Consider the following 12,858-nt stretch of genomic DNA (forward strand, 5'->3'; position numbering starts at 1 on the left):
ATATCAACATCAGCAGGGCAGCAGTGTGGAGTAGTGTTTAGGGCTCTGGACTCTGGACCAGAGGGTTGTGGGTTCAATCCCAGGTGGGGGACACTGCTGCTGTACCCTTGAGCAAGGTACTTTACCTAGATTGCTCCAGTAAAAACCCAACTGTATAAATGGGTCATTGTATGTAAAAAAAAAAAAAATAATAATAATGTAATTGTATGTAAAATAATGTGATATCTTGTAACAATTGTAAGTCACCCTGGATAAGGGCGTCTGCTAAGAAATATATAATAATAACATCTAGAATATAAGACCTAGCCAGGTCCTCTTCAATTCATTTAAGAATTAAGCAGGTGTTGCGCTTTTTGCAACACATTGTGTGGCAGTCGCCACACAGTCTATCAATGATCTCTGTGTGTCAGTTTGAATTGCACAGTCTATCAATGATCTCTGTGTCCCAGTTTGAATTGCACAGTCTATCAATGATCGCTGTGTCCCAGTTTGAATTGCACAGTCTATCAATGATCGCTGTGTCCCAGTTTGAATTGCACAGTCTATCAATGATCGCTGTGTCCCAGTTTGAATTGCACAGTCTATCAACGATCTCTCTGTCTCTTGTTTCTCCAGATGAGGAAAGCTGAAGGAGGTTTGGGAAGCAGGGAGCAGCGGATCCAGCGCTCTGATGCCAGGAAGAAACCACACTGTCAGGGGATGAAAACAATCACACAAACAAAGCATCTAGATCCTAAAATAAAATCAATTGGACTATATGAAAGACTTGAGTGCTTTATTTTGTATTGAAACCTTTCTGCAATGTGATTCTGTTTGGTATCTGACCATGTGGTGCTCAACTCTGTTGAAATTATCTATGATAGATTAGCCCGTATTTTCAATGACTTTTACTCTAGTCTTTTTAATTCCTTCCTCTTTCTTGAAAGGGGTAGAACACAATTTTACAGAGCCTTGTGAAAACTGGAGGGTAGATTTAAAGATGATATGCAATGAAAAAATGTCCGACCAGAGGGTCGTTGAATTGAAACCCTTTCAAAATAAAAATCCCCCTGTCAATTCTGTAAATCAGTTTTTTCATTTTGCACTTTGAATTTCATTTTGAATTATCCTGGGTTTAAAAGGCATGTCGTATGCAGACAGGCTCAAAGAATTGAATCTATTCAGTCTTGAGCAAAGAAGACTACGCGGCGATCTGATTCAAACATTAAAAATCCTAAAAGGTATAGACAATGTCGACCCAGGGAACTTTTTCAACCTGAAAAAAGAAACAAGGACCAGGGGTCACAAATGGAGATTAGATAAAGGGGCATTCAGAACAGAAAATAGGAGGCACTTTTTTTTACACAGAGAATTGAGGGTCTGGAACCAAATCCCCAGTAATGTTGTTGAAGCTGACACCCTGGGATCCTTCAAGAAGCTGCTTGATGAGATTCTGGGATCAATAAGTCTCCAAACAAGCTTCCCAGCACCAGCACTGTGTGTGTGTGTCAGTACCTGTGTGTGTTTGTGTGTGTGCGTTTTTTGTGTGTGTGTGTCAGTACCTGTGTGTGTCTGTGTGTGCGTGTCAGTACCTGTGTGTGTGTGTGTGCGTGTCAGTACCTGTGTGTGTGTGTGTGCGTGTCAGTACCTGTGTGTGTGTGTGCGTGTCAGTATCCGTGTGTGTGTGTGTGCGTGTCAGTACCTGTGTGTGTGTGTGCGTGTCAGTATCTGTGTGTGTGTGCGTGTCAGTACCTGTGTGTGTGTGTGTGCGTGTCAGTACCTGTGTGTCAGTACCTGTGTGTCAGTACCTGTGTGTGTGTGTGTGTGTGCGCGTGTCAGTACCTGTGTGTCAGTACCTGTGTTTGTGTGTGTGTCAGTACCTGTGTGTGTGCGTGTCAGTACCTGTGTGTGTGCGTGTCAGTACCTGTGTGTATTTTTGTGTGTGTGTGCGTGTCAGTACCTGTGTGTATTTGTGTGTGTCAGTTCCTGTGTGTATTTGTGTTTGTGTGTGTGTGTTTGTGTTCTTGTCTACCTATCTAAGTGGGGTCTTAGGTGTGGTTACACATCCACCAAGTGGGGACTCGGTAGCCAGGTGGGGACCAAATCCAAAACCCCACAACGGACTTGTTTCAATTGTGTTGCAGAGGAGAAACACAGCTAACTGAGGAACGAGTGATTCAGTAGAGAGAGGCATGGACCCGACTCCAAGGAGAAGAAGAAGGAGTAAAGAGAATGACCCGCCTGATATGTCACAAGAGCCTGCCAGGTACTGAAAGTCGTTTCTTATTAGTTCACGGTGCGGCTGCATGCTGAATAATACCTTTACTAAGAAGCTGTCTAGGAATCCAAATCACTGAGCTGAGTCTCAAGCCCAGGGTTAGAGTCCAGACCTCTCTGTGCTTTACAATGCTTCCCTATGCTTTACCAGACCTCTCTGTGCTTTACAATGCTTCCTTATGCTTTACCTTTCATCTCTGTGCTTTACAATGCTTCCGTATGCTTTACCAGAACTCCCTGTGCTTTACAATGCTTCCCTATGCTTTACCAGACCTCTCTGTGCTTTACAATGCTTCCCTATGCTTTACTAGACCCCTCTGAGCTTTACAATGCTTCCCTATGCTTTACTAGACCTCTCTGTGCTTTACAATGCTTCCCTATGCTTTACCAGACCTCTCTGTGCTTTACAATGCTTCCCTATGCTTTACCAGACCTCTCTCTGGTTTACAATGCTTCCCTATGCTTTACCAGACCTCCGTGTGCTTTAAAATGCTTCCCTATGCTTTACCAGATCTTTCTGTGCTTTACAATGCTTCCCTATGCTTTACCAGACCTCTCTGTGCTTTACAATGCTTCCCTATGCTTTACCAGACCTCTCTGTGGTTTACAATGCTTCCCTATGCTTTACCAGACCTCTCTGTGCTTTACAATGCTTCCCTATGCTTTACCAGACCTCTCTGTGCTTTACAATGCTTCCCTATGCTTTAACAGACCTCTCTGTGCTTTACAATGCTTCCCTATGCTTTACCAGACCTCTGTGCTTTACAATGCTTCCCTATGCTTTACCAGACCTCTCTGTGCTTTACAATGCTTCCCTATGCTTTACCAGACCTCTCTGTGCTTTACAATTCTTCCCTATGCTTTACCAGACCTCTATGTGCTTTACAATGCTTCCCTATGCTTTACCAGACCTCTCTGTGCTTTACAATGCTTCCCTATGCTTTAACAGACCTCTCTGTGCTTTACAATGCTTCCCTATGCTATACCAGACGTCTGTGCTTTACAATGCTTCCCTATGCTTTACCAGACCTCTCTGTGCTTTACAATTCTTCCCTATGCTTTACCAGACCTCTATGTGCTTTACAATGCTTCCCTATGCTTTACCAGACCTCTCTGTGCTTTACAATGCTTCCCTATGCTTTAACAGACCTCTCTGTGCTTTACAATGCTTCCCTATGCTATACCAGACCTCTGTGCTTTACAATGCTTCCCTATGCTTTACCAGACCTCTCTGTGCTTTACAATGCTTCCCTATGCTTTACCAGACCTCTCTGTGCTTTACAATGCTTCCCTATGCTTTACCAGACCTCTTTCTCTCTCATTCCCCTCTTTCTTTCTCATTCTCATTTGAAAAACCATGTTAATGAGTATTAAGAAATAAGAAAAAGTCTATCAGTCTATCACGTTAATTTTTTTAATTAAATCACATTACTAAAATCTGAAATATTAAACATTTTATGGAAATCAAAAAACAAAAACACACACACAATAAAGCAAACTTAAGTTCACTTTTTTAAAACTGTTACAGCACTGAATATTGGATGCCACTTTCTAAAATATATATAAAACATAACAATTCTTAAAAAATAAATTAAATACAGTTACTTCCTATGAAATCCATTCGTTGCTAAAAACAAATAATTCACCTTGTTTCGCTCTGCAGGTGGCGCCGTTTTACCCCCTAACTTTCCCCTAAGTTGTGTCAGATTGAACATTCCCTTCACCCGAGGAGTGGAGAGGACAGACAGGGAGTTCAATACAAAGGGTTTCTTACAACACAAAACAGTCTAGTTCAGCTGGCAGATTGTTACAGAGAAATCATAATAATGAAGCCTAAACCCAGGATAGAGCGGCTCAGTGAATGTGGTTTGGAATCTGTGCAGGAGGGTCATTGTGTCAGAGACGCCATAAAAGGACAGCGTGCCGGCATTAAAGTCCAGATACACTCCTATTCTGGGGGAGCGGGGGGCAGTTATTGCAGTGTGATTGTTATTGTGCCGGGCAGAGTAACTGGAATCAGAGCAGAACAAACTCCAGGACTTGTCATTGGATCCAAGGAGACAGGAAAGATCCAGTCCTTTCCTGCTGATTCCTTTACATGTGACTCCTATATAAGCCCCTCCCCCACTCCACTCAATCTCCCAGTAACAGAGAGTCCCAGACAAACCCTCTCTGCACAGCACTTGGGGATACACATCAAATCTCTCTGGGTGATGAGGATATCTCTGGGTCTCTCCCCTCAGTGTCACCTTTCTGTTCCCTTCAGACAGACAGAGGTTTCTATTCGCTGTGTTGGGGTCCAGTGTGAGCTGACAGGAATCTGATTGAAGAGAAGAGGACGGGTAGAGGAGAGACGGTTAGAAAAGTCAAATCACTGAGAAAATCAACAGTCATTGTCTGCTGCATCCTCACATCCTGTTTATGGAAGGTGTGTGTGTTGTTTTAATTATTTTTTTTAATACATTTTGACCACTTTTTTAAACTTTTAAATTGCATTTTCTGCCTCAAGATGGCTTCCCGCGGACCGGCATGGACCTCTCAGAACTACATTTCCCATCATCCTCCTGCTCACTGGTAATTCCATCTCAATTACATATGTGAGCAGGAGGATGATGGGAATTGTAGTTCTGAGAGGCCCATGCAGTTACATGTGAAGCTATCTATAAGTATAAAAAAGTGGTCAAAATGAAAAAAAAAATAAAAATAATTAAAACAATACACACACCTCACGTAAACAGCTGTAGCAACACATGGGAACATGCAACACAATAAAATACAAAGGACCTTATGAACCCTTTAAACCCTCTTGCTGTTTGATTGTTTTGTTCATTATAATTCCTCGATCTTATCAATCTTCTTCAATTGGAACCAATCAAATGCAGCTCTGCATACAATTACAGTTCACTTAATGTTCCTACAGGGTATGTGTTGCCATTTTCCCCACTCAGACCCCTTGCTTACTAAATATCTTCAATAGAATATCATCCACTCTTCAAATATCTGTCTAATATTTTAATGAGCAATCCATCCCACAAGTGCAGTGATACTGCAATATACATTTACTACCAGCACAGGATGACTGGGAGGGATAGCTGTTCATTTTACCCCACAACTGGTTTCACATGCATTGTACATGTATTAAAAGATGGGATGATTATCTGTTCAGGGATACCAAGATATTTAGGGAGAGAAAGGTCTGAGTGGAAAAACAGGCAACAAATGCCCCTCCCCCAGTCATTCTGCATGTATTCATCTGAACCAATACTTGTTGGAGAGGAGTGTAGATTAATGGCTTCACAATTACTAATAAATAATAATAATTGCTGCCCTCAAGCTCCACCCCTCCCTGTTCTGTAGTGTTAGCTCTTCTCACAATGGAGTGACACATCTTTCAATCAAATGTTTCAGTGAAAACAGACTTACATTTTAAAAACTCAGCTCTGTTCCTTGGCTCTGGAGCCTGCAGACTGTAAACTGCAACTTCATTCACTGGGCAGAAAAAAAGAGAGAGAAATAGAATTGAAACATACAACAGTCACTGTCTGCGCCATCCTCAAATCACTCCCTCCTCCCTGCTTCATCAGTCCCTGCTCCCTCCTCCATCCTACCTGCTCTCTCCTCCCTTCTCCACAAGTAATCAGACTTTTTTTTTGGTGTTTTGGGGCGATCAGCCAATAATACAACCGTTTCCACCCTTTCTGCGTTTTCATTGGTCAGATTATATGTCAGTCACACAGCCTGACGAACCTGCTGAATGTGAGCTGAAGCAATCGTAAAACTTCATCACTGAGAGCCGCAGTGGAACGTTATTATAGTTAAAAAAATAATGTTTATATACACACACACACTGACACACACACACAAATAATAGAAATAATATGTTTTTATATTTCTGATAAATAAAACTAAATAATAATAATAATAATAATAATAATAATAATAATAATAATAATAATAATAATAATAATAATTCCTGAATCTTTTTTTTCTGTAATATAAAGTTGAAATCACTGTATTGCAGCGGCAAGTCCTCAACATTCCCTCCTAATAATAATAAAAATAATAATAATAATAATAATAATAATAATAATAATAATAATAATAATAATAATAATAATAATAATTGGTGTTATACTTATGGAGCGTCGTTTCAAACCCAGAGATACCAAAGCGCTGGGATGTGAATCTGCCCTCACAGCAACGAACATATATAGACCTGTTTTATTTTTAATATCTCTTTATACATTATTCAGCTTCGTGTGATTCTTATTCTTTAGCAGCGTACTGTAAGGTGTCTGTACGCGTATGTTATTAATGTAGTTATAACGTTATATTAAACAGCAGCACATCCCACAATCCTCTCGGGAGCGCTTGATAAAGAAACCCGTCCAGCCCTCCCTGATCAATCCAAGAGAAACCCGCGTTTCCAACATCGGAACCACCTCGGCAACAGCCGCTCCGCATCCCATCTGAGGACAGAGCTGCATTTCCATGAGGGAGTCACCGCGAACATGGAGAAACCGGACACCCGAAAAATCACACGGACCCGCACCAACGGGCTTTGAAATACACTCTGATTCGGACTGAAGGGAATCCACTTCACACAAAAAGGGTTCACAGAAATGTGAGCAAACACAACCACCCTCAGAACAAACCCGTGAACACAGAAATGGAAAAATAGAAATGTGAAAGCGCGTCATTTTAACACGCTCCCTAACAATTGCCACGGAAACCCTGACGACTGAGAAAACAAAACAAAAACAAAACAGGAATGTCACTCTGCAGAGAAGAAGAATTCAGCTCCACAACACCCGAAAAACTACAGGAAACGTCAGCTTATTATCAGAAGAGTTTCTTTTTTAAAATGTATTTTTATTTATTTATTTTTTAAAGGGGTTGATACCCATTTCGTGCTTGAAAGGGAACGTGCTGTTTTTAAGTTACAAGTTCAAAGTGTTCTCTTCGGTTGCAGTCTCGTATCACTCCTAGTACAGACCACAGCAATCGCGGTTTTCTCTGTACTGTCTCACACAATGCAAACCTTATTTTAAACTGTGTTCACCTTATCAAAGTGGTTGCTATTTTAAATACAATTCTTTATGGAGTTCACTCTGTTTAAAAACTCACTGACATAAACTAAGCAGAGTAAGGAAAAAAAATGCTCACCTGAGATTATAAAAATACTGCATGGGGCAGCGTGTGAGTGTGAGTGTGTGTGTGTGTGTGATAGGCAGGGTGTGTGTGTGTGTGTGTGTGTGACCTTTTCTCCCCCCCTTTACAAATTCAATTGATGATTATTGAGTCATTAGTGTCTCAACGACAATGCAAAAATGTGTCATTTCTGTGCTCTGTGTTGTTTCACATCGTGGTTTTTCAAAATATAACTTTGCTATATCTTGCATGACACAGTTTTTCTGTTTATATCCCATGTAAAAAAGAAGTTTCTTCTGAATAGCAGAGTTATCTAGTTTACATGACATAAATATAAACGCTGATAAACTTTGATTAGCGTTCCTCCAGTTCACATCAATCTAGAGACAAACGCATCTGAATCACGTTTAAAATGGAAAAATAAGGATCGCGCCTAATTTAACTCCTGTCACAATTCATAAAATTCACCTGCTCCCTCATCTCTCCTGCATGCTCCCTGCTGCATCCTCCCTCCTCCTTTTTCCCTGCTATCTCCTCCCTGCACCCTCCTCCCTGTGCCCTCCTCCCTCTACGCTCCCTCCTCCCTGCTTCCTCATCCATGCGCCCTTACTGCTCCCTCCTCCCTTCTCTCTCTATGCTCCCGCCTAAATCTTCTTTGCTCCCTCCTCCCTGCTCCCTCCACAGTGCTCCCTCCTCCTTCCTCCATTTTCCCTGCTCCCTGATATCTTCTCCATGCTCTCTCCTCCCTGCCCCCTCCTCCCTGCATGTATTCATCTGAACCAATACTTGTTGGAGAGGAGTGTAGATTAATGGCTTCACAATTACTAATAAATAATAATAATTGCTGCCCTCAAGCTCCACCCCTCCCTGTTCTGTAGTGTTAGCTCTTCTCACAATGGAGTGACACATCTTTCAATCAAATGTTTCAGTGAAAACAGACTTACATTTTAAAAACTCAGCTCTGTTCCTTGGCTCTGGAGCCTGCAGACTGTAAACTGCAACTTCATTCACTGGGCAGAAAAAAAGAGAGAGAAATAGAATTGAAACATGTGGATTAATACACAACACACACAAGACTCCAAACAGCAATCTGAAAAGAAACAAGGCTTATTCACGGCATTTCAGGGTGTAAAAATCTCTCCTCTCTGCTCATTCTTCCCTGCTGCCTCCCTCCTGCAATATTCATATAGTCAACAATCTGCAAGAGGTCTTTATTAATCTTGCAGGTCCTGTCCCTCTTCAAGCCATGGTCTATTTGAGAAATCTCTACCAAATGGATCTATTTCATACCAACCTGTTGTGGTTATTTTGACTAATTCCCCCTTGCAGAAGTCCTCAATATGATCTTTAAGTTCAGATACAGCTTTCCTCACAGCCCCAAAAGAGATGCCTGTATTGACAGTAACGCTGTGTAAGTCTCCAGCTTCTGGGGGGGCACAGAGAGACTGGAAATTCTACAACAGGAAAGTGGAGAAAAGGAGTTTTCAGTGAAACAGAATGGGGTCCAAAACATTCCTGGGGAAAAGCAAGGATTCATTCAATTGGAGAGGTCTGTCTGAAACCGTCCCAGTTATGGACTTGAGATTTTCTAACAAGCAGCGATGTTACCTGTAGAAAATGGATGTGATCCTCTGTCTCTGAAAGCTGTTTGAGCTCAGAGTTTCTCTTGCTTAGCTCAGTAATCTCCTGCTCCAGTTTCTTCATGCGTCCTTCAGCCTGATTCACTGCAGCCTTCTCGTTAGCTCCAATCAGCTCAATAACCTCAGTGTGGATCTTCTCAATGGATCGGATCAGCTCAGTAAAAATCTTCTCACTTTCCTTTATTTCTATGCATGCAGATCTCTGAGTGAAAGAACACAGTAGAGGAGACATGGTTAGAATTGATATCAAAAACACATCAGGCATAGACAGTAAACTTTTGTAGATGTGTTCCAGTCCATCTGTTAATAATAATAATAATAATAATAATAATAATAATAATAATAATAATAATAATAATAATAATAATAATAATACCCCCCTCTTGTCAATACCCACTTTCAGTGACTCCACAGCCTTTTTCAGCTCTTCAATTTCTTTCAGTCTCTCCTGGATTCTCTGTTGTATTTCTGTCTGTGTCTCTCCCAGCTGCTTCTGTGTAGAAACACAGTGACACAGTGACATTTCTGACAGGGCATTGAGTGATATCCTGTCACACTCAATACAGACTATTTCAGAGCAGGTTGTGTTTTCACACCTCTCCCCCCTTTATATGAAGTTAGATTAACATAAGAACATAAGAACATAAGAAAGTTTCCAAACGAGAGGAGGCCATTCAGCCCATCTTGCTCGTTTGGTTGTTAGTAGCTTATTGATCCCAGAATCTCATCAAGCAGCTTCTTGAATGATCCCAGGGTGTCGGCTTCAACAACATTACTGGGGAGTTGGTTCCAGACCCTCACAATTCTCTGTGTAACGATACACACATTATGCACACAGATACCCTAAGGGTCGAATGCACCAGCGTGGATTAACCACTAACCCAGATTAAATCAAGGATTATATTTGAATCATGTTGCACAAAACTTTAAACCAGGATTTATATGTAATCCTTGTTTAAAATTAATCCAAGGTTAAACATTAAAAAAATTAAATATAATGACATTGCATTTTAATCTATGTTTAAATGTGATAGCTGAATTAAATTAAACCTTCCTTGGAGGTGGTTTAAACTTGGATAAAGGCAGCATTTTCAAACAACATGTGTGTATAGTAGTAAGATACAGCACCATCTAGTCCACACCTGCCAGCAATACAAAAGGACACTTGATCCACAGTAGCTGTCCACTAGATGGTACTGTTTCATACAAGTAACAGTGAATGATGGCTGATCTAGCATGTGTTACATGTTTGTTTTGTGAAGCACCTAGGAAACTGAAGCAGCTTTCTCTTTAATGGATATTTAGGGCTTCTGATTTCCGTTTTTAATCGATAAACACAGATAAAACAGCACTGAAACAAAACAATGAAATCAGTGTAAAAAATGCCTAAATACACAAAATCCCCAGAAGAATGAGCCCGTGAGCAGAAGGACTTCACTGTGGAAGAGAGCAAAGGAAAGATGGGACTAGTAGGGTGAGCAAAAGAAATTGTAGATTTTAACAAACAAAATCCTAAATAGATTATTACATTTCGTTTTAAACTAACTTAAACATATCTGTTTTAATCATGTAAAAATGTGTTTTAACGCACCAAATTAAGCTATTTTTTCTGCCCGATTTATATTGTATATCATATTAATCTTGTATATTGTATATCATATTAATCTTGTATATTATTAATATTATTAATTTATATCTTAGCAGATGCCCTTATGCAGGATGAATTACAATTGTTACAAAATATCACTTTATTTTTATATACAATTAGCCATTTATACAGTTGGGTTTTTACTAGAGCAATCTAGGTAAAGTACCTTGCTCAAGGGTACAGCAGCAGTGCCCCCCACCTGGGACTGAACCCACGACCCTCCGGTCAAGAGTCCAGAGCCCTAAAAACTACTCCATATCATATTAATCTTGGTCTTTTCTGCTTTTTTTAAATTAGGTGATTGACTTTTCTGGGAATGTCATTTTTAAAAAGTTTAACTAATTAAACTATAATATCTTAAACAATGAAACTGATATATGATTTTATTAAGTTGCAATATACATATAAAAACACTAGGAATATAAATCATGCTAATTTTACACGACAAATTCCAATGCACCACAAAACAGCTGAACAAATCCTTCTACCCTGTGAGGCAGGGCTGAGGGTTTTTGCCAATCAAGTGTGTGCTAGATATGACAGGGCATATTCAAATCCAGGATTTTAATCCCACCCAAGTCTAGAGAGGAGGTGTCAGGGAGACTGTTCCTGGAGCGGGACCTCCTTTCTTGTTTGGTCAACTTTTATTTTCTAGTTGTTTTCGAGCAGTGTTTTATTTTGAATGTTTTGTGTTTTTATATCAAAGAAAACCTCCTGTGTCTCTCCTGTCAATCAGCGATAGCCACACCCGTAACAACACCCCTGTTACACCCTGAAATACATTGTAGTACATCATAGTTTAGAAAGAGCAATTAAAAAACTAGGGCTCTTTAAATAGCTCTTAATATACAATTAAAATCTGATCTGATGTGAAACTGTATAACCTAGTAAACAGACATGTTAAATATCCCTGGGAATTCTTATCTTCTAGGATAGTTACAAGGAAATGGTTCAAACCCTTACCTGTTTCATACTCCTTTCTTTCTCAGCTGAGACTGTATCGTGGCTCTTGTGATCCTCGTCTGTACACAACACACAAACACAAGTCTGATCGGTTCTGCAGAAGATATCCAAAACCTTCTGGTGTTCAGCACAAAGCTTCTGCTCCAGATCTCCAATTGCATTGATCAGCTTGTGCCTCTTGAAAGCAGCCCCCTCATAGTGTGGCTTGACGTGTGTTTCACAGTAAGAGGCCAGGCACATCAAACAGGATTTCACAGCTTTGAACTTTCTCCCAGTGCAGAAATCACACAGCACATCTCCAGGTCCAGCATAACTTTGAGCAGGAGGAGGATTGAGTCCTGTCTTCTTTAATTCCTCCACAAGTTCGGCCAGCATGGTGTTTCTGCGCAGAACAGGCCTTGGGGTAAAGGCCTCTCTGCACTGGGGGCAGCTGTAGACACCTGTATGATCAGTCTGATCCCAGCAGTTCTTAATACACCCCATACAGTAACTGTGTCCACATGGAATAGCGACTGGGTCCTTCAATAGCTCCAGACACACTGGACAGCTGAACCGATCCTCTGACCATACTTTTGAAGCCATCTTGTTGCAGTGAGACAGAGAGACTGACTATTTCACAAGAAATGAAACTGTGCTGATTTCCTGGAATTGAGTAAAGCTCTGAGAGGCGGGGTTTTGGACTGAGGCCAGGTTTAGACAAGCAGGCTGAGCAGAGACTGCTGAATCAGTTTGAGAGGGGCGGAGAGGAGAGAGTTGTGAGTGGGACTGGAGTTTGAGAATGGCATTGTCACAGTAACCCTTCTATAGCTACAGTATGTATTTGACTGCACTAGACCTTCACTTCTGTGTGGGTCTGAATCCTCAGAAGTTCACAAGGGAAGTGAGTTTGGTGGAGTTCGATCTTCGTGGGCATTAATCCACATCTCAAAGTCCATTAGTCCTCAACCACAAACTTGTCTCTGAGCACCAACTGCTTTCTTCCCTCCAGTTCAGGGCAAGCTTGAGGCACAGAGTCTGAACTGCTCTCCCCCCCTAAGAGAACATGAAGGGTGGTCCATCCAGTCCAGGGGAGGCTGTATATCATGAGAACTAGACATGTTCTGGTGTTATCAGACAGGGTGTGTACGTTACTGACATACTCATTTATTACAGTGCTGATTTCATGAGTTAAAACCATTTTATACAGAACAGACACTCAAA

At 40.9% G+C, this 12,858-nt stretch overlaps 1 protein-coding gene across 1 annotated transcript; it reads right to left on the reverse strand.

Annotated features, from left to right (window-relative positions):
• Positions 1 to 3,656: 3,656 nt before the first annotated feature.
• Positions 3,657 to 12,292, reverse strand: LOC131696697 (tripartite motif-containing protein 16-like). Its single transcript, XM_059016585.1, has 6 exons — positions 11,659 to 12,292; positions 9,445 to 9,540; positions 9,016 to 9,249; positions 8,702 to 8,861; positions 8,352 to 8,417; positions 3,657 to 4,576 (listed from the first exon to the last, which is right to left on the reverse strand). Exons 1-6 carry the CDS (start codon positions 12,238 to 12,240, stop codon positions 4,044 to 4,046), a joined length of 1,671 nt encoding a protein of 556 aa, XP_058872568.1. The 5' UTR covers positions 12,241 to 12,292; the 3' UTR covers positions 3,657 to 4,043.
• Positions 12,293 to 12,858: the final 566 nt, after the last annotated feature.

Source organism: Acipenser ruthenus, chromosome 53, assembly GCF_902713425.1.
Source record: "Acipenser ruthenus chromosome 53, fAciRut3.2 maternal haplotype, whole genome shotgun sequence".
NCBI lineage: Eukaryota > Metazoa > Chordata > Actinopteri > Acipenseriformes > Acipenseridae > Acipenser > Acipenser ruthenus.